Here is a 16007-nt window from a genome sequence, read left to right as displayed (position 1 = left end):
CCCGCTATGGTATTGTTTAGTGAAAATGTTTACTACAAGGTTTTTTTTATCAACGATATAAATGCTTAGCTCAAAACAATCCAGAACGGAAGGAAATTGCTAGTGCTAGAGATTTTGCTAATAAAATGAGGCAATTTAATTTACGTATAATAATTTCCTGTATATATGAAATTGTGGGGGGTTTTTAGACATATGAAGCAATGAATAAAAATGTGGGGTTCCTCTTGTAAAATTGCATTTTAGACTTTGTCCCCCCCTCTAAATTCTGCAAAGCAAGACGATTGGTAAATCATTATGAAGTAACAAACAGAAAACAAGCCTCACTTTTTAGATTTTTTAACATTACGGAAAGGGCACAGCTTAAATATCCTAAAATATAAAAATGCTCTGAAATGCCTGTTATCACATTAAATCAATGATGTGAATCATGAGTGGCAAATTCTTAGCTTATTGGATAAGTTACATCAGAGTTCAGTGTAAAACTGGCTTTCTAAGGAGTAGACATGTCTCCTAAATAGCCTTTCATAATATAAGATCACTCAAAATTATCTTAGGACGGACGTTGTACAGGTAGCGACAACCGGTTGAACCAAGAGTTTATATGTTATTTATTATTATGTTTACATGTACTTTGGCTCTCCTTTTGGTTTGTAGGATTGCCAGATATTGCAGCACATTTTCTGTAAACTGCATTATATTTTCAATAAAAAAGAAGAAAAAAAAAAAAGAAAAAAGTAAAAAAAAAAATAATATTAAGTTAACTTTTTGGGGAATGTGTTTCTTTGTCACGTGTACATTTATGTGTACAATCTGGAATAAAGGCTGATGACAATACCCATACTAGATTAAAGGTAATTATGCTTGACTATTTTATGCATGATAATTATTTAAGAGAACTTAATGAACATACCTGGGAACTTCTCGGCTCCGGCTACCTGGAGCCTTCCCTTGCGGGACGTGGCCGGGACTGCACTCTGACGTCAACGGGGGAGTTCCCGCCGACGTCCGGGGGAGTTCATGCCGACATCCGGGGGGGGAGTTCACGCCGACGTCGGTGGGCGGTCCTGCTGACGTCGGGGGAACACCCCCATGTAAAGGAAAAAATGGACGGTGAGCTGAGCGTGTCAAGACCCCGCTCCCATGACCCAGAGGATTCGGGGTCTTGACCCGGAGAACCGGAGGAGCAGCGTTCACCAGGCAATCTCTGGGTAAAACCTGGAGAGTTCCCAGGTATGTTAATGAAACAGGTATGTATCCTAGGGCTTTATGTCAGGTGTTACTCTAGGGAGTCCTGTCATTTTGTCAGTGTCTACTGTAAAAAGATATATACAGACTACATTCTTCACATTTTCAGATATTGTATTACATGCAAGCAACTGCTTGCTTGTCAAATTAATAAAACAAAAAATGTTGTTCATAAAACATATTTTTAAACATATATTTTCTTAAAGAATATATTAATTTAAATGAAAGTACATCATTATTAATGGCAGCCGTAAGAGATATTAGGCTACAATTATTTTTTAACAGAATCTAAAAAATGTAATAGAAATGTTCTCAAATATTTATACATTGCAAATTTGGGTCCAATGTATAGAATAGTCAAAGCAATAGTGTATGTGACTACATATGAACACATTAAAATGTATAAATACCAAAACCCCTAGCAACATATCACTTATTACTGAACAAAATGACAGCAGCCAGTGACGTACAATGTCACTGCTAATGACTAACCAGGTAATTAACAAAGATTGCTATAAATGCATATATTTTTACAGGTTTTTCTCCACCCCTTATTTAGCAAGTTACTAAGTGTGAAATTCCAACTGTACTATTATTAAGTACCTTTTCAGCACCCGCAAAAATTGCTGAAGGGAAAGAAATATACAGAAACGTGTGAGAAAAGTACTGGAATATTTCATACAACAAAAAAGAAACAGTATTAGAACTATGAATGTCTGTTATTTATAAATTTTCAAGTGTGTACTAGGGTCCACCACTTTTTTTTTTTTTTAATTCTTGCCAAAATTATTGAGAAATAAAATTAGATCAAATTTAGTTTTCTATGTAAATAAAACAATTCTAATTAACATAATGCTTTTTATCTGAGGCAAACAAAGCCACATTTTGCAATTGTGGCATAAAATACAGAGCTAAGAGTAGCAAAGTGTCAAGTGCTTGATAGTCTCATTGGGTTAAAATGCAGTGCAGTCCCTCTGATTCCGCACCATGGTAAGCAATACAGCCATGAAAAATGAAGTAGTGGTGGGCTAAGCGATATATGGTGGAATCCCCAATATGCATACCTGGGAACTCTCCGGGTTTGACCCGGAGATTGCCGGGTGAAGCACCGCTTCTCCAGTTCTCCGGGTCAAGACCCGAATCCTCCGGGTCGCTGGGTCTTGACACGCCCTGCTCCCCGCCCATTTTCCCTTTAAATGGGGGTGTTTCTCATTACCTTCAGCGGGAACGCCCCCGACATCAGCGGGACCTCCCACTGACGTCACGGGACCGCCTGCTGACGTCAGTGAGCAGTCCTTGCCGCATCCCGCAATGGGAAGGCTCCGGGTAGCCGGAGCCCAGAAGTTCCCAGGTTCCCATATGTATATCTTAGATAGGTGTTTTTTGAATGGTTTGCGCTAAATTCTTGCTTTGTTTTATACACTTTATACTGTTGACTGTCACTTTGTGAACTTAGCTTTTTTATAATTTATCTACACACTATTGAATACAGAATACGTAAATACAATTTACCATTTTATTTAGAATAACATTATGTATAACAAAATAAAACTGATATATGATTACTGTAAAAGTCTCCATTATTTCAGTAAACACTTGGCTGAAGCCAGCAATTACACGACGAGAGCCTTTTTACTGGCAAATCTTGACCATTCTTCTTCACAAAACTTAGTTCTGTCAAGTACCTTGGTGACTGTTTGTACAGCAACCTTCAATTTGCGCCTCAAATATTTAAAGCGTGCAGTCACGCATTTTAGCATTGGTACATTAATTAATCAAAACTTCCTATAGCTTTTTGCATGTGAACAAGTATAATTATTTTGGAGATATTTATTTCACGCTCACACAGGTTAAGATCAGCGACAGCGTTATTATCTAATCAATTTCCTGTTCTGAATGTTTCTCCCGTCTCGTCACTGTATATATATTGCTTATTTTCAATTACAATTACACAAGTATGTTTTGTGTCCAGAACTGTAGAATATAGGATTTGGGAAAAGCGACAGATTTTTGGTTGGGACTCTAATAGTGGAGCTAAAATACATGTATATTCCCAATATTCCCATACTATCGACCTTTTATCACAGCATGACCCATGTAATGAGTTTGTGCTAAACTTAGCACTTTGCAACCAGATCACAATTTTTAAGTTTACTTCTTACGTTAAAAAATCGTGGACCGCCAACAGTCCTGGGTGTTGCATGAATAAAAACAGATGCATGGTGGTCTTTGATTTGGAAATGGTTTCCCTCATACCACCCTACCATGACATTCATATTTCTGGCTTTTGTATATGATATATTCAATTATTATTAATTATTTTAAGGCAAAAAAAAGCTAAGTTCTCACTAAAGCTCAAAAGATTCTCAAAACAGATGACATACCTCTCTACCGCTATATGGTTTTCTGATTATTATGATGATCTTTTATGCATTTTAATAAGCAGAACAAGATTGCTAGCCAAACACAATGTATTTGGTTTCGCATGGCAGCAATTAGTAATTCATTGTAAACCTACAAGCCTTCTTTACTCAGGTCTCCTCCAGTAATGATGACCTATCCAAGTGCCAACCCGGACACTAAAGGTGTGATTGTTAACAAGTCACAGTCGGTGTGAAAAAGAAGGAAAACTAATATAAAAAATGGAATAAAGAAAGATAGAAACCTCTGAATAGCAAGCGACAGCACAATTCCTACAGGTATCTACAAGTATTCCTATAATTATTTCCATTTACAGGGCTAAAACCTTCATCCAAATACGAATGGATTGAACTAATGAGATTATGAAAAGAATGCGTGTGTAAGTAAGCCATTCTTGCGCTCATATGCTATAATTATATAGATATGGATGAATTATATGAATATAGCATTATCTATAGATTCTTGGTTTATTATTGAATGTAAAAGCCTATTGCAAATAGGAGGAATGCTCCTAATACATTGAGCAGATCTAAAAAGGAGTTATGAAAAATAAGGCAGATGGCATGAATACGCTGACATTTGGAAGATTTGTTTTCCAAGAAAAATTAACAACAAAAACAGCCAGGAAGCTATTGGTTTAAATGAGAAAGCCACTGGCTTGTAATTCTGAGGCTATGAATACTTTTGTCGTATGTGTATAATACGCATGCAATATATTCAGAGGGTGTAAATTAATCTAGAAAAGCATTGCCATTTGGCAAGTCATCTTAAATAATGCAATAAAGAAATGCATCTGCACGGCCAGCACGCTCTTAGAAGACAAAAACAGAATCACTGCGTAATATTGCAGAGATAATCCATCACTGGGAGAAAACCAGATTAAATTTGTTTCAATGATGTGGTAATAACCCAACAAGAGAAACAATCTATAGACCTGCAAAATATACACGTAGTACAGTGTACACTTCTAATGGAGAGGACATCCCCATAAAAGATTTCTGCAACTTCAGGTGATATACAATTAAGATGAAAGCCAAGCAGTGTATCAGCTCTTTATGATTCTGGTCTATATATTTGATGTTAAATCATCATTATTGGAGAGACATACTAAAGTCATACCACATGTCTTGTCGTATCATAGATGCTTGTGAGATGTCCCGTAGTCCTAGGAATGTAGATTAGCACAAAAATGCAAATGAATTATCCAGAAAAGCATCAGGATATTTGCACAGGTATTAAAGACGGCACAGGGATACTAATTTGAACCTCTTTTTAACATACACAAATGTCAGCAGTGGTCATTGCAACTAATTTATATACACAATACACCTGGCCAAACAGGTTTCACTTATCACATAAACTGAATAGGCAGATGTTTCTTCACTTGGTATTTCCATTAAGTCAATCTTTTCTTAGGTTTCTGCAGATTATATATCATTAAATTAAAAAAAAGTTAAAGCCTTGCTGTTGCCCAAACAGTGTAAAATAATCAATTATCAAATGCCCTATTAGTAAGGTAGGTAACTTTGCCCCATGGATTCCACTAGTATTCTCTAACTAAGAGGCTGCAAACCAAGGTGGCTAGGCTACCAGTTGATGGTAACGCAGGTTTAGAACACAGAAGTGTAAGGTTACTGCGGAGAATAAACTGGCATATTGACACACCAGTGTTGCAGTGTCCAATAATTAATTCTCAGGTGCAGACTTGAGCAGAAATTTAAGGTAATCTTTCTTTATGAACGTGCCAATTTAAGAAGGGAGGCTCCCTAAAGTTGAAAAGTCTGCTTCTTGGCGCTAACTTCTCAAAGAGTCCTCCCTTAAAGAGTTCCCAGCTCAACAGCTGATGACTCCCCGACACTGCCAGATGCAATACAACCAAACAAAGCCTACTGATATGACATTTATACCACCAAAATACACAGGGCTTCTGTATTAGGTGTTTAATAAGTAAATATCATGAACTATGTTTATGATCTTGGTCAACCTAACTGGCCACAGTGAGGGGTACAATCTCTCGGCAGGGGGCATCAAGTAACATTATGTTAGCAAGCAAGTAACGGGAGAGGGGCTCCATAATCATATTTTCCTCTGGGAGCTCGAAGCCTTAGGTCCAGTCCTGAAATGGAAAGGCAATATGTACTTGGGGTACATTGTAAAGGATGATGACAGTAAAGTAATGAAACAGTTAACCATTCACCCACAGTATGGACATCTCCGAGCATTAAATAGCCCAAAGTTATAATGCAAGAGATTTACAGCTACAGTTTAAGAACTGTGTTAGCATTTTCTGGCCGCTTTTCATGCAGCAAGCTATTAGTATATGCCACCTGCATGCAGCATTGGCTTCTTATATTAGCTGCGTTCTCGTACATTTAAGGTTAAGATATATCTACGTGCCACCAGTGATTTATGAGCCGCTAAGTAACACCACCTCTGCAGTGCTGCTTTTGTTTTTGCAACAGAAAGCGTAATTCTCCCGGAGACATATATCACTTTGCAACAGCTCAAAAATCTCTCTGTTTTGGGAACTAACTGCGGACGAAGCGGCAGTGAATAAAGAGCAAGCCACGGGTTTCATAGGCAGAGCCGAGCAATTCCATCCCTATTGTTAAGCCAGACTTAAGATTGTCACCCTGTTCTAACTTGAAATAACCCCTTACTTTCAAACCCAAATATCTTCAAAGCAATTACAGTAGCTCTGAAACATATCCTGTATACTGCAATGTAAACACTGTGTCACTAGATGTGACACTGGAAGAAACAGACGCATGTACCCCAAATGCCAAAATTATTTGGGATCATCTGATGACGGCAGCACAATGCACCTAACATCTAGATCATGGCATAGTCTAATAGCCAGGAAACACGTGACAATGAACACAGTACACGCTACAGTCCTTCATACAATAAAAGAAGGCCAGGGATGTTATGTACATAGTTAATGAGGCTAATCAATTTAGTTCAGCTCTTCCAAGACATCTCTATCTCTGCTGAGCTAGATGAAGGTAAAAAATAACCCTCCATCAGCCAATGCCGATTTTGAATCAGATGGTAGTTAACATTGCTCCCTGGATCTACCCCTACTATTTAAAAACAGTGTGTCGATGAATGCTTCCCTTGCCAAAAATAGTCTAACTACTATTATCTACATTCATCACTTTTCTAGGCAATGTATTCCAGAGCTTCACACTGCTCGCTGTAAAGAACACCTTCCTCTGTTTAGGATGGGACCATTTTTCTTCCAACCTTGGATAATGGCCTCCTGTAATTTGCTCTACCCATGGGATAGACAATTCCCCTGACCCGTCATGTATTTGAGAGTAGTTATGAGTTCGCCTCTGAGGTCCTGTATTTTGCAGGGTAAATAAACCCCCAATTTTAAATATTAACCCCTCTGAGGCACTGCATCAAATGATTTTGTAAGATTCAAATAGAAAATGTCCACGGCATTGTCATGGCCCTTGGTCCGATACAAAGTATTCTTCGTACACTCATGCTGATTTGAGCTAATCATTTTGTAATGTAAGCCCCTGTGGTTGTAGGGTCCGTCTTAAGGATTCTTTTTGTTCTAGTCGACCCTTTAAAGAGGTTGCTAATTACATGAGCTGCTAATGTTGTAATTCTCACCAAATATGCACAAGATCTTTATTAATAACATCACTGGTTTATTTTTGTTCCAAATAGGTACCTTGTATTTAATGATTCCGTAGCAGATGTGTAAATCTGACAAACACAATAATGTGCTACAAAATAGGCTACATAAGGGTGGGGGTCCCTTAACATGGCTTGCAGAGGGGGGGGCACGATTTTGTATATAAGACATCGAATGAGACCATCCACAACCATGCTGAAGACATCAGTGGTGTGTCTATGAAAATGTAGGAGCGCTTAGTGTGATTCTCTGCGTACAGCATGTGACATTAGTGGAATATAAACTAGCACTCAGCAGCCGCGTGATTCTGGCTTGTGTGCTGTGGATGTTTACTTTCCATGCCAAGCGTCCCCTCAGTGATGTACCCCCCAACAATAAAAGACTGATCAGCGGAGGTGGGAATATGCACGGAGCTAGTTAAGAAAATGATTGCGTTTTCTAAAAGCAATCATCTAGAAGACTAGGAAATCGTATCAATGAAAACCATCCATTGATTGTGGGCACCTACAAGAACTATAAGAGCCCCCGTGCTCCCCTAGACACGGGATTTCTGATAGTCCTCGTTTCTTGCATTTTTCAAGCAAAATGAGCAAAAAAATCTATATTGAACACTAAACACCCATCATAGTGTTATGTAATATTGGTTCACAATTATTCAATTAAATATTGTTTATGCTGAAACATTTAAAGGTCAATAGGTAAGGGCCACCGCAGTCTCGGGCACCCCAGCTGCATGGCTTCATTGTATGAAGGGAAATCCAGACTTGCATTCACTCCCTATCACTGCAGTTTTCCTCGACGTGATGGATTAGTGTCAGTCACGGACAGAATAATAAAAGCACAGCACCTCATAAATCAACGGCAGGCAGAAAGTGTAAGCAATTCTTGAATATCAACAAGCAAATACTGATCGGGCGCTGCTGCTCTGGACCAATGCATGGTATCCACAGGACATTGTCATCCCAAATCCAATGCTGGATTTTTAATTCATAACAACCAAATTGCACCACGTTTTATGAAAGTATCAGACTATATTTTCCAAGTAGGTCGACAACAGAAGTGGAGGCAGAGAGGGTGCCTTACATTGCGTTATCTCATATAACAACATATGCAAAAAACAAATAGGTTAAATAAAACAAACAGCGCGGGAAAGTCACTTTACTAATTATTAACTCCTCCGCAGTCATCACCTAGATTATAAGCTTTATGGGTTGCTCCCTTTTTTTCCTAAGGCATGTGTGCTCAGTGTATGGCTTCAGCTGTAAAGCCCTTTGTACATTTGTAGCGCTGTATGAATACAAACGCATGAACAACGATTGCGAAGCATGACAAGCCTGGGGCAGTAAAGGAGTTAAAAAGCCCTGTGTTGACATCCCACTACAGAATTTCTCCTGCTGCTGATAATGTTACCATTTCACAGGGATAAACTAGTTCTGTCACCTCAGATAATATATCATTGGTCCTGTGGGATAACATTAAGGCAGCAAACTCAAATTACTGCTCTGGGGGCACTTCAGAGATATACGGGGCAGCATTTTTTTTTAAGAAAGATATGTTTACCGAGTTCCCAGGTAAAGGGGAATCTCTGGGCTTTTATTAGCTGAAATTCTACAATTTCTTGAAGACTAAAGTATGTAAGGAAGCCATAGTTACAAATATACATACAGTATAAAGAATAACCAGTAAATTAGGCTACAATAATAAGATTATATTTATATATATATATATATATATATATATATATATATATATATATATATATATACACACATTTACTAACATATGTTCTTAATATCTGGTTTATAGATATATATATATATATACATACACAAACACATATCTACAGATTATATATATATTATATACTTATCTATAGAAGATTATATATATATACACATACACACAAACATACTATACAGGTTGATTCTTGATCCTGTAGAAATCCTTTTGCAAATATCATGTGAAACTGCATTTCATTGAGTGCCAGAAGAGCAATAAAAGCAAACAGGGTTCTAGTCCTGGGAACTATACGGCATGTAATGGATGCAGGGGCTGATTAGCAGGCGAAGCAGAAGTGTCTGACAGGCATGTCAGCGGTGTAAGGGTGCAGACATATAGTAGTAGTGAGTATGTTAATAGGACACATGGAAGCCAGGTACATCTAAGGCATGGGGAAGCTGGCTGCCATGTTCGCCGTGTAAAAGGCAGTGGGGGTATTTTCGCTGGCTGCTTGGCTGCAGTTGCCCGCTGCTTGGCTGCACTGGCACTGAGGGCACTGCTCTGGGTCTCTCAGTAGGTGTCGGTGACTCACCGCGACAGTGGTGGCGGTGGCTGCCGCCGTGTCCTCAGCTTCGGATAAGGAGGGAGACGGTCCATACACCGAGCTTCTTCTTCTTAGGGTCAGGCCGCTCCTTAGCAGGGAAGGCAGCTCCCGGAGTTTGTGCTTCAGCTGCGCCTGCTGCTCCCGGACACTGCGGCTCCTGCTCAGGGAGGGAAGAGCTGTGCCTGCGGTGGAAACGGCGCTACTGCTACTGCTGCTGCTATCCAAAGGGCACTGCATCTTCCTGCTGCTCACCTGCGCTACAGTCATACTGCTGCCAGGGGCTCGGGGCGCATGGTACGGGCAGCTCGGCTTCCCAGCACCGGAGACAGCTGGCAGGGACGCGAGCACGATGTATCTGCGGGCTGGAGCCTCACCTCCGTCTGTCAGACACGCAAACACACCCCTGCCTCCTGAGGGAGGGGACGGAATACTACCGCAAAGCCAGGGATCCAGCGCGCTGCATGTGGAGCCCAGTGCGGCTGCTGCAGTGCTTTCAGCAACATGCACGAGCCATTAGAACACACGCGGTGCATGCAAAGGCTTCCATTACGCAAACATATATGTGTTTATCATGGCCTCATCTCCAAGGTGATTCCAACACCAGCAAGGTAGATGGAATACAATTCCCAGCAGGCAGCGGTATGTGAACGGCATTTTACTGAATGCCCCATAAACAGCCATGACTTCTACAAGCCTTGTCATGGACACTAGTGTCGGGGTACATACACTGGTGTCGGGGTATATACTAGTGTCAGGGCATATAGACTGGTGGGGTACAGACACTGGTGTCAGGATATATACTCTGGTGTTGGGGTATATAAGAACACTGGTGTTGGGTTATGGACACTGGAGTCGGGGTATGGACACTGGAGTCGGGGTATAGACACTGGTGCCGGTGTAAGGACACTGGTGTCGGGGTAAGGGCACTGGTGTCGGGGTAAGGGCACTGGTGTCGGGGAATGGACACTTGTGTCGGAGTATGGGCACTGGTGTCGGGGTAAGGGCACTGGTGTCGGGGAATGGACACTTGTGTCGGAGTATGGGCACTGGTGTCGGGGTAAGGGCACTGGTGTGGGGGTATGGGCACTGGTGTCGGGGTAAGGGCACTGGTGTCGGGGTAAGGGCACTGGTGTCGGGGGAATGGACACTGGTGTCGGGGTACGGGCACTGGTGTCGGGGTACAGGCACTGGTGTCGGGGTATGGGCACTGGTGTCGGGGTAAGGGCACTGGTGTCGGGGTATGGACACTGGTGTCGGGGAATGGACACTGGTGCCGGTGTAAAGACACTGGTGTCGGGGTAAGGACACTGGTGTCGGGACATGGGCACTGGTGTCGGGGAATGGACACTGTTGTCGGGGTATGGGCACTGGTGTCGGGGTATGGGCACTGGTGTCGGGACATGGGCACTGGTGTCGGGGAATGGACACTGTTGTCGGGGTATGGGCACTGGTGTCGGGGTATGGGCACTGTTGTCGGGGTATGGGCACTGGTGTCGGGGTATGGGCACTGGTGTCGGGGTATGGGCACTGGTGTCGGGGTAAGGACACTGTTGTCGGGGTATGGGCACTGGTGTTCGGGTACAGAGTGAACCTATACACTAATGAACTGTTTTGCAAATTGGAATATGGAAAATGTGGGATTGGCTAACTGTTCACCCTCAACATTTTACATGGTGAACTAAGAAACACTGCTTTTGTCTTAGGAATAGTGACTAGAAAAAAGTGAACTTTAAAGAATTGCATCTCATGTATTTGAGAAGATAAATCACACTAAAGTTTTCCTCAGTGGATTTTGATATATGTTTTAGGAAATACTATATACAGCAATGAGGCTCCGGGTAAAACAACGCATGCAACATGTTTGGGCCGTGGGAGCAGTGGATAGCATTCCCCACTCCCTACTCATTTCTCCTCTTATCCCCATACAAACTTGGGGCTAGCACCCCCCATAAACATCATCAGTCACCCCAAAGAGGGAGGTTAGCCAGAGCCTGGAAGTTCCCAAGTATGTATATAGATACCAACCTAAGTGTCTCGTGATTTATTGATGTCCACACATGTTGACATGAACACGTGGACATCATTGTTCAAGTATGGACATCAGCAGAGGGCAGGGGTGTCAGTGCCCCCAATGATGCTCTGATTGAAGGATTTGGGGCCATTACCTGAAATCTTTTGCTTTACTTGCAATTCCACATATGGCCAGTAAGATGCCCTAATATGTGTTATGGGCTATCGTACTATTGATTGGCATGGCTAGCCCCAAAAAGGGTAACAGGTGAAGATGAAACGTAGGTGATGTGAGCAAATGCTGCTCCACTTCCCAGACATTAAATCCCTCACTTGGAGACTTCTAGTGAACCCCATCATGTTCCTATTAACCACAATCAAAGAAAGAAAACATGGGTGGGATATAAGTAGAATGATGTAGGATGGAAATGCTCACAAGTGAAATATAACCAGAAATGAGCCTTTAGGTTCCGTGCGTCACATTGAGGTAGAACCCAATGATATGACATCATATCTCGATGCGCCGTAAGGAACAAGTCAAATAGTTGTGATGGAGGTCTTTCAGCAAAAGCACAGACCTCAGTTGATTTCATAACTTGATGAGATATTCAGAGGGGGTCTCCTGTTCTCCCTAAGTAGCCAACAATCCTTACTAACAATAAAAGTCAGGCTATGCCAAAATATTGAGACTGTTCCTGTATTCATGTGATAATGTGACTCACGAGAGAGACTGTGCTGCTCTTTACAGCAATATTCATTATATGATGGGAAATCCAGACTTGCATTCACTAAATATTTATAGTGTTTTACTTTGCTTTAGGATCTAGTTTACACATGTAGCCTTGTTTCCCACACAAAACATTTTTGTCCTTTTTCTGATCTCAGTGAAAATTAATATGACACACCTTGTCCTAAGGTACACATATAATTGCTTTTCTTTATCAATTTGATTATTGAGCTGATAATGAGAGATCTATTTGGAGATAACGCACCTGGCGCTTTACAGAACAATTCTGACTGACTTTACAGTCTTTGTAAATATTTTCCAGACCTCTTCATAAATGATTATGACTCTATGCCGGATAGCTCTCTCCAGCAGCTCATGGTCAAACAACCATGTTCCTAGTCCTTTGGAGCCTTCAAGAGAGGATGGAGTGCAAATCTTGTGCTTATGGGGAAATGGATGGATAGGGAGAAGTGCATGATGTAGTCAACTAATTGATAGGTTCTACAGCCTAGACAGGGTTTGTACCTCCATACCCAACTGTGAATATACATATATAATTCCTTTCTCCGGTGCCGACACGTTCTGCCATACCTGGGACACCTGCCCTTCACACCCCACCCTCGTTATTCCTCTGAGAGTGAAAATAAGGTTAGTGGAACATGTAATGGGGGCGAGTATATTCCCACCGCTGTCTGATTTCCTTTGAAGAATGCGGGTATTGGACCCTCAGGCATATTCATTAACAGAACTTCTCCATTTGAAGGGCGCTTCATTTAAGTGAATTGAGGACACCACAGTGCATTGTATTCAGCGCTGTAGTAAAATAGTATTTCTCCTTTAAATGATAGTAGAAGTATTATTAAACACTCATCTACAGACACCAGACAAGCCAGAAGGCTTGCTTTTCCCTCAGAAATCTCATGGTCCTTTAAATGATAAGTGTAATACTCTCGCATTCTGGTTGTCAGAGCAACCAACACCCAAGTGCACTGGACTGTATAATAACGAGGAAGATGACAAGATTTTCCTGAGATGTAAACAAATCTGATTTTGTAACAGATGAGTTTTAGTATAATCCAATCTTTGATTTAGTTAACGTATTATGATTTAATAGAGAATTTTGTTTGTTCTGACATCTTAAGCTAATAAATGTTGATATGGTTTTATCAATGTAATAGAATGTAATAACAACTGCCAGTATACCCACGTCTGAGTGGGCTAAAGATTGTATCTGGCAACAAAGAAACATTGGTTTGTGTTTAAGGACGGGCTTAGGCTTCTCCATAGATAGTGAGTAGTAGTGTAACTATGTATGTATGGGTATGCTAGTATCTGCGTGCCTGGGTATGTTAGTGTGTGTTTGCTTATGTTTATGCATGTGTCTGGGTATGTTTGTGTGTCTGTGGGATTTTTAGTGTGTGTGTGTGTGTGTGTCCGGGTATGTTAATGTGTGTGCTTATGTGTATGTTAGTGTGTGTGTGTCTAGGTATGTTAGTGTGTGTGTCTTGGTATGTTAGTATGTGTCTGGATGTGAGTTTGTGTTTTTGTTAGTGTGTGTATGTGTTTTTGTTAGTGTCTTTGTGTGTGTCTGTGTAAGTTAGCATGTGTCTGCCTATGTGTGTGTCAGTTCATGATAAGTTTCATTTTGGTTTTATTAATCATGATATCACATAATGTGGCTGTGATTTTGGTGTGCGCGGGGGATTGGATTACATATTTGGACCTAGGCAGCACAATACCTTGGGCCAGCCCTATGAGCAGATCATGTGCTTCCTCACTAGACAACATCGAGACTCCAAGTTGGGAGTTGTGGTCTATCCATGGTCCCTCTGAGCTTCCACATGCCCCAGGATATACCACACCTCCCATCTTTCTTAGCTTTTCCAAAGGGGGACAGTCATATAAATACAAAAAAGGGCCTTGTCAACCAGACTATTGCCAGGAAGAGGTTATGTCAGGAGAAAAAGTTCAGAGTAGATAGAAAGAGGAGGGGTAATGTTTATTTAGGGAAAGATGAGGTCATATGCACAGGTGCCGGAAATCCCATGATCCTGGCATTCTACTATCTACATCTCTATGCTGCTGCTCTATAGGAACTCATTGAGTCATTCATTCATACATAGCGCTGAAGCACAATACCTCAACAATGGGGAAGGTCAAATGGTGAAATCATGTATATTTTTAGAATTTTTATGACTCAGAACTATCAGCTTTAATTATATATAATCATTTTAAAATAAAGTGTAAATTAAAAACAGCCCATCACACTATTGTTTATGCTTCAATAATTAAGCCTAAACTTTCATTTGTGACTGTAAAATGATAAGAAAGAATGAAACAGTGCAGTGAATGTATCCTTGCACATATTCTTCAGTCATTCATTCTTCCCTTGCAGAAACAGGATGCAAACAACAACTGTATGTACCCTTTCAAAGAGCAAACATCATGTGCATCATGAAAAAAAATATTTTTTCCGTGTTTCATTTTTTAAACCTTTATTTGTCACGTAGCAGCAAGCACAGTTTTTACCATAACATATTACAGGAAAAAATGCTTAATTTAAACATGTTATACCCTAGCTTTACAAATTGTGCTAATCGGGTAAATCCTGCTGGTTTTAGTTAGTAAAATGGTTTCACAGTTACATTTATTTGTCCATGGTGCATCTCACATCTCGCACTCCTCCACTAATGTCTCTTAAAGCAAGGATTTTCATTCCAAGCAAACAAGTATAACCCTCTTAAAGAGAAAAGGCATAAGTCATTAAGAAACATAGTATGAGTAGGTGCACAATATGTATTCAGTTTTATAATACAATATGAACAATGACTTTTTAAAGCAGGTGGGGATGGGGTTCATGTGCTTTAGAAGAATATAAAACTACTCTCTCTAGTCACACGTTCCCTCAAGCAGAAAAGGAGGTCAACTTACTGAAGGGAGAGTTAAAATACGAGTTTACAAAATATTTGTGTTTTAGCTCTTTGACATTATAAAGGTTCAATCCCTGTGAGCTTCTGCTGCAGGAAGAGCTTAGTTTGTCCTATATAATGTATATTTAAGTCAATGAAACATTTCAAAGTCTGCAATTGAATTATGCATTATACAGGGCAATCTTATCCCTTCTTGCTGGAGAAATCCCCTCATAATGAATAATGAAGCATGGGATTTGAAACTCCAACTCTCATGTAGACTCTTCCTTTATGTATAACTCTTCCTTTAGTGAATAAATCCCGGAGAGTTGAGAGAGTAAACTGTAACTTGAGAGTGCTAATTCATTAAACATGGAGTTATAGCTGAACTTTAGTGAGATGGAAAACAAAACTATAAACTGTGTTTTTTAAGTAGTCTTTTTGAGCAGAAGACACTTGATTGTATTGGTATTTAATGAATTATGCATAGTTAATGGAAGACAAAAGATAGGGATGGATAAAGAAAAAAGTGATAAAGAGAGGAAACATAAAAGAAAATAAATGCAATACTGAGCTTTATTATTATTATTATTATCCTTTATTTATATAGCGCCAACAGTTTACGCAGCGCTTAATACAATACATAAATTCAAGGGATATGACAAGACAAGAATTGACAGACTAAGACAAACCGATACATTTGGTGGAGAGAGCCCTGCT

The 16007-nt window shown here is 40.4% G+C and overlaps 1 protein-coding gene across 1 annotated transcript in view; it reads right to left on the bottom strand.

Annotated features, from left to right (window-relative positions):
• The window catches only part of LOC149300845 (rap guanine nucleotide exchange factor 5-like), a 37488-nt gene extending 27580 nt beyond the window's left edge, over positions 1-9908 (bottom strand). Inside the window, exon 1 of the mRNA XM_089484882.1 lies at positions 9630-9908. Coding sequence (XP_089341008.1) covers positions 9630-9908 — 279 coding nt within the window. The remainder of the gene's footprint in view (positions 1-9629) is intronic.
• Positions 9909-16007: the final 6099 nt, after the last annotated feature.

The sequence above is a fragment of the Sceloporus occidentalis genome, unplaced genomic scaffold (assembly GCF_023333645.1).
Source record: "Sceloporus occidentalis isolate IW3139 unplaced genomic scaffold, rSceOcc1.0.p SCAF_23, whole genome shotgun sequence".
Taxonomy (NCBI): domain Eukaryota; kingdom Metazoa; phylum Chordata; class Lepidosauria; order Squamata; family Phrynosomatidae; genus Sceloporus; species Sceloporus occidentalis.
The sequence above is the reverse complement of the archived record's forward strand: the minus strand, read 5'-3'. Positions and strand labels throughout refer to the sequence as shown.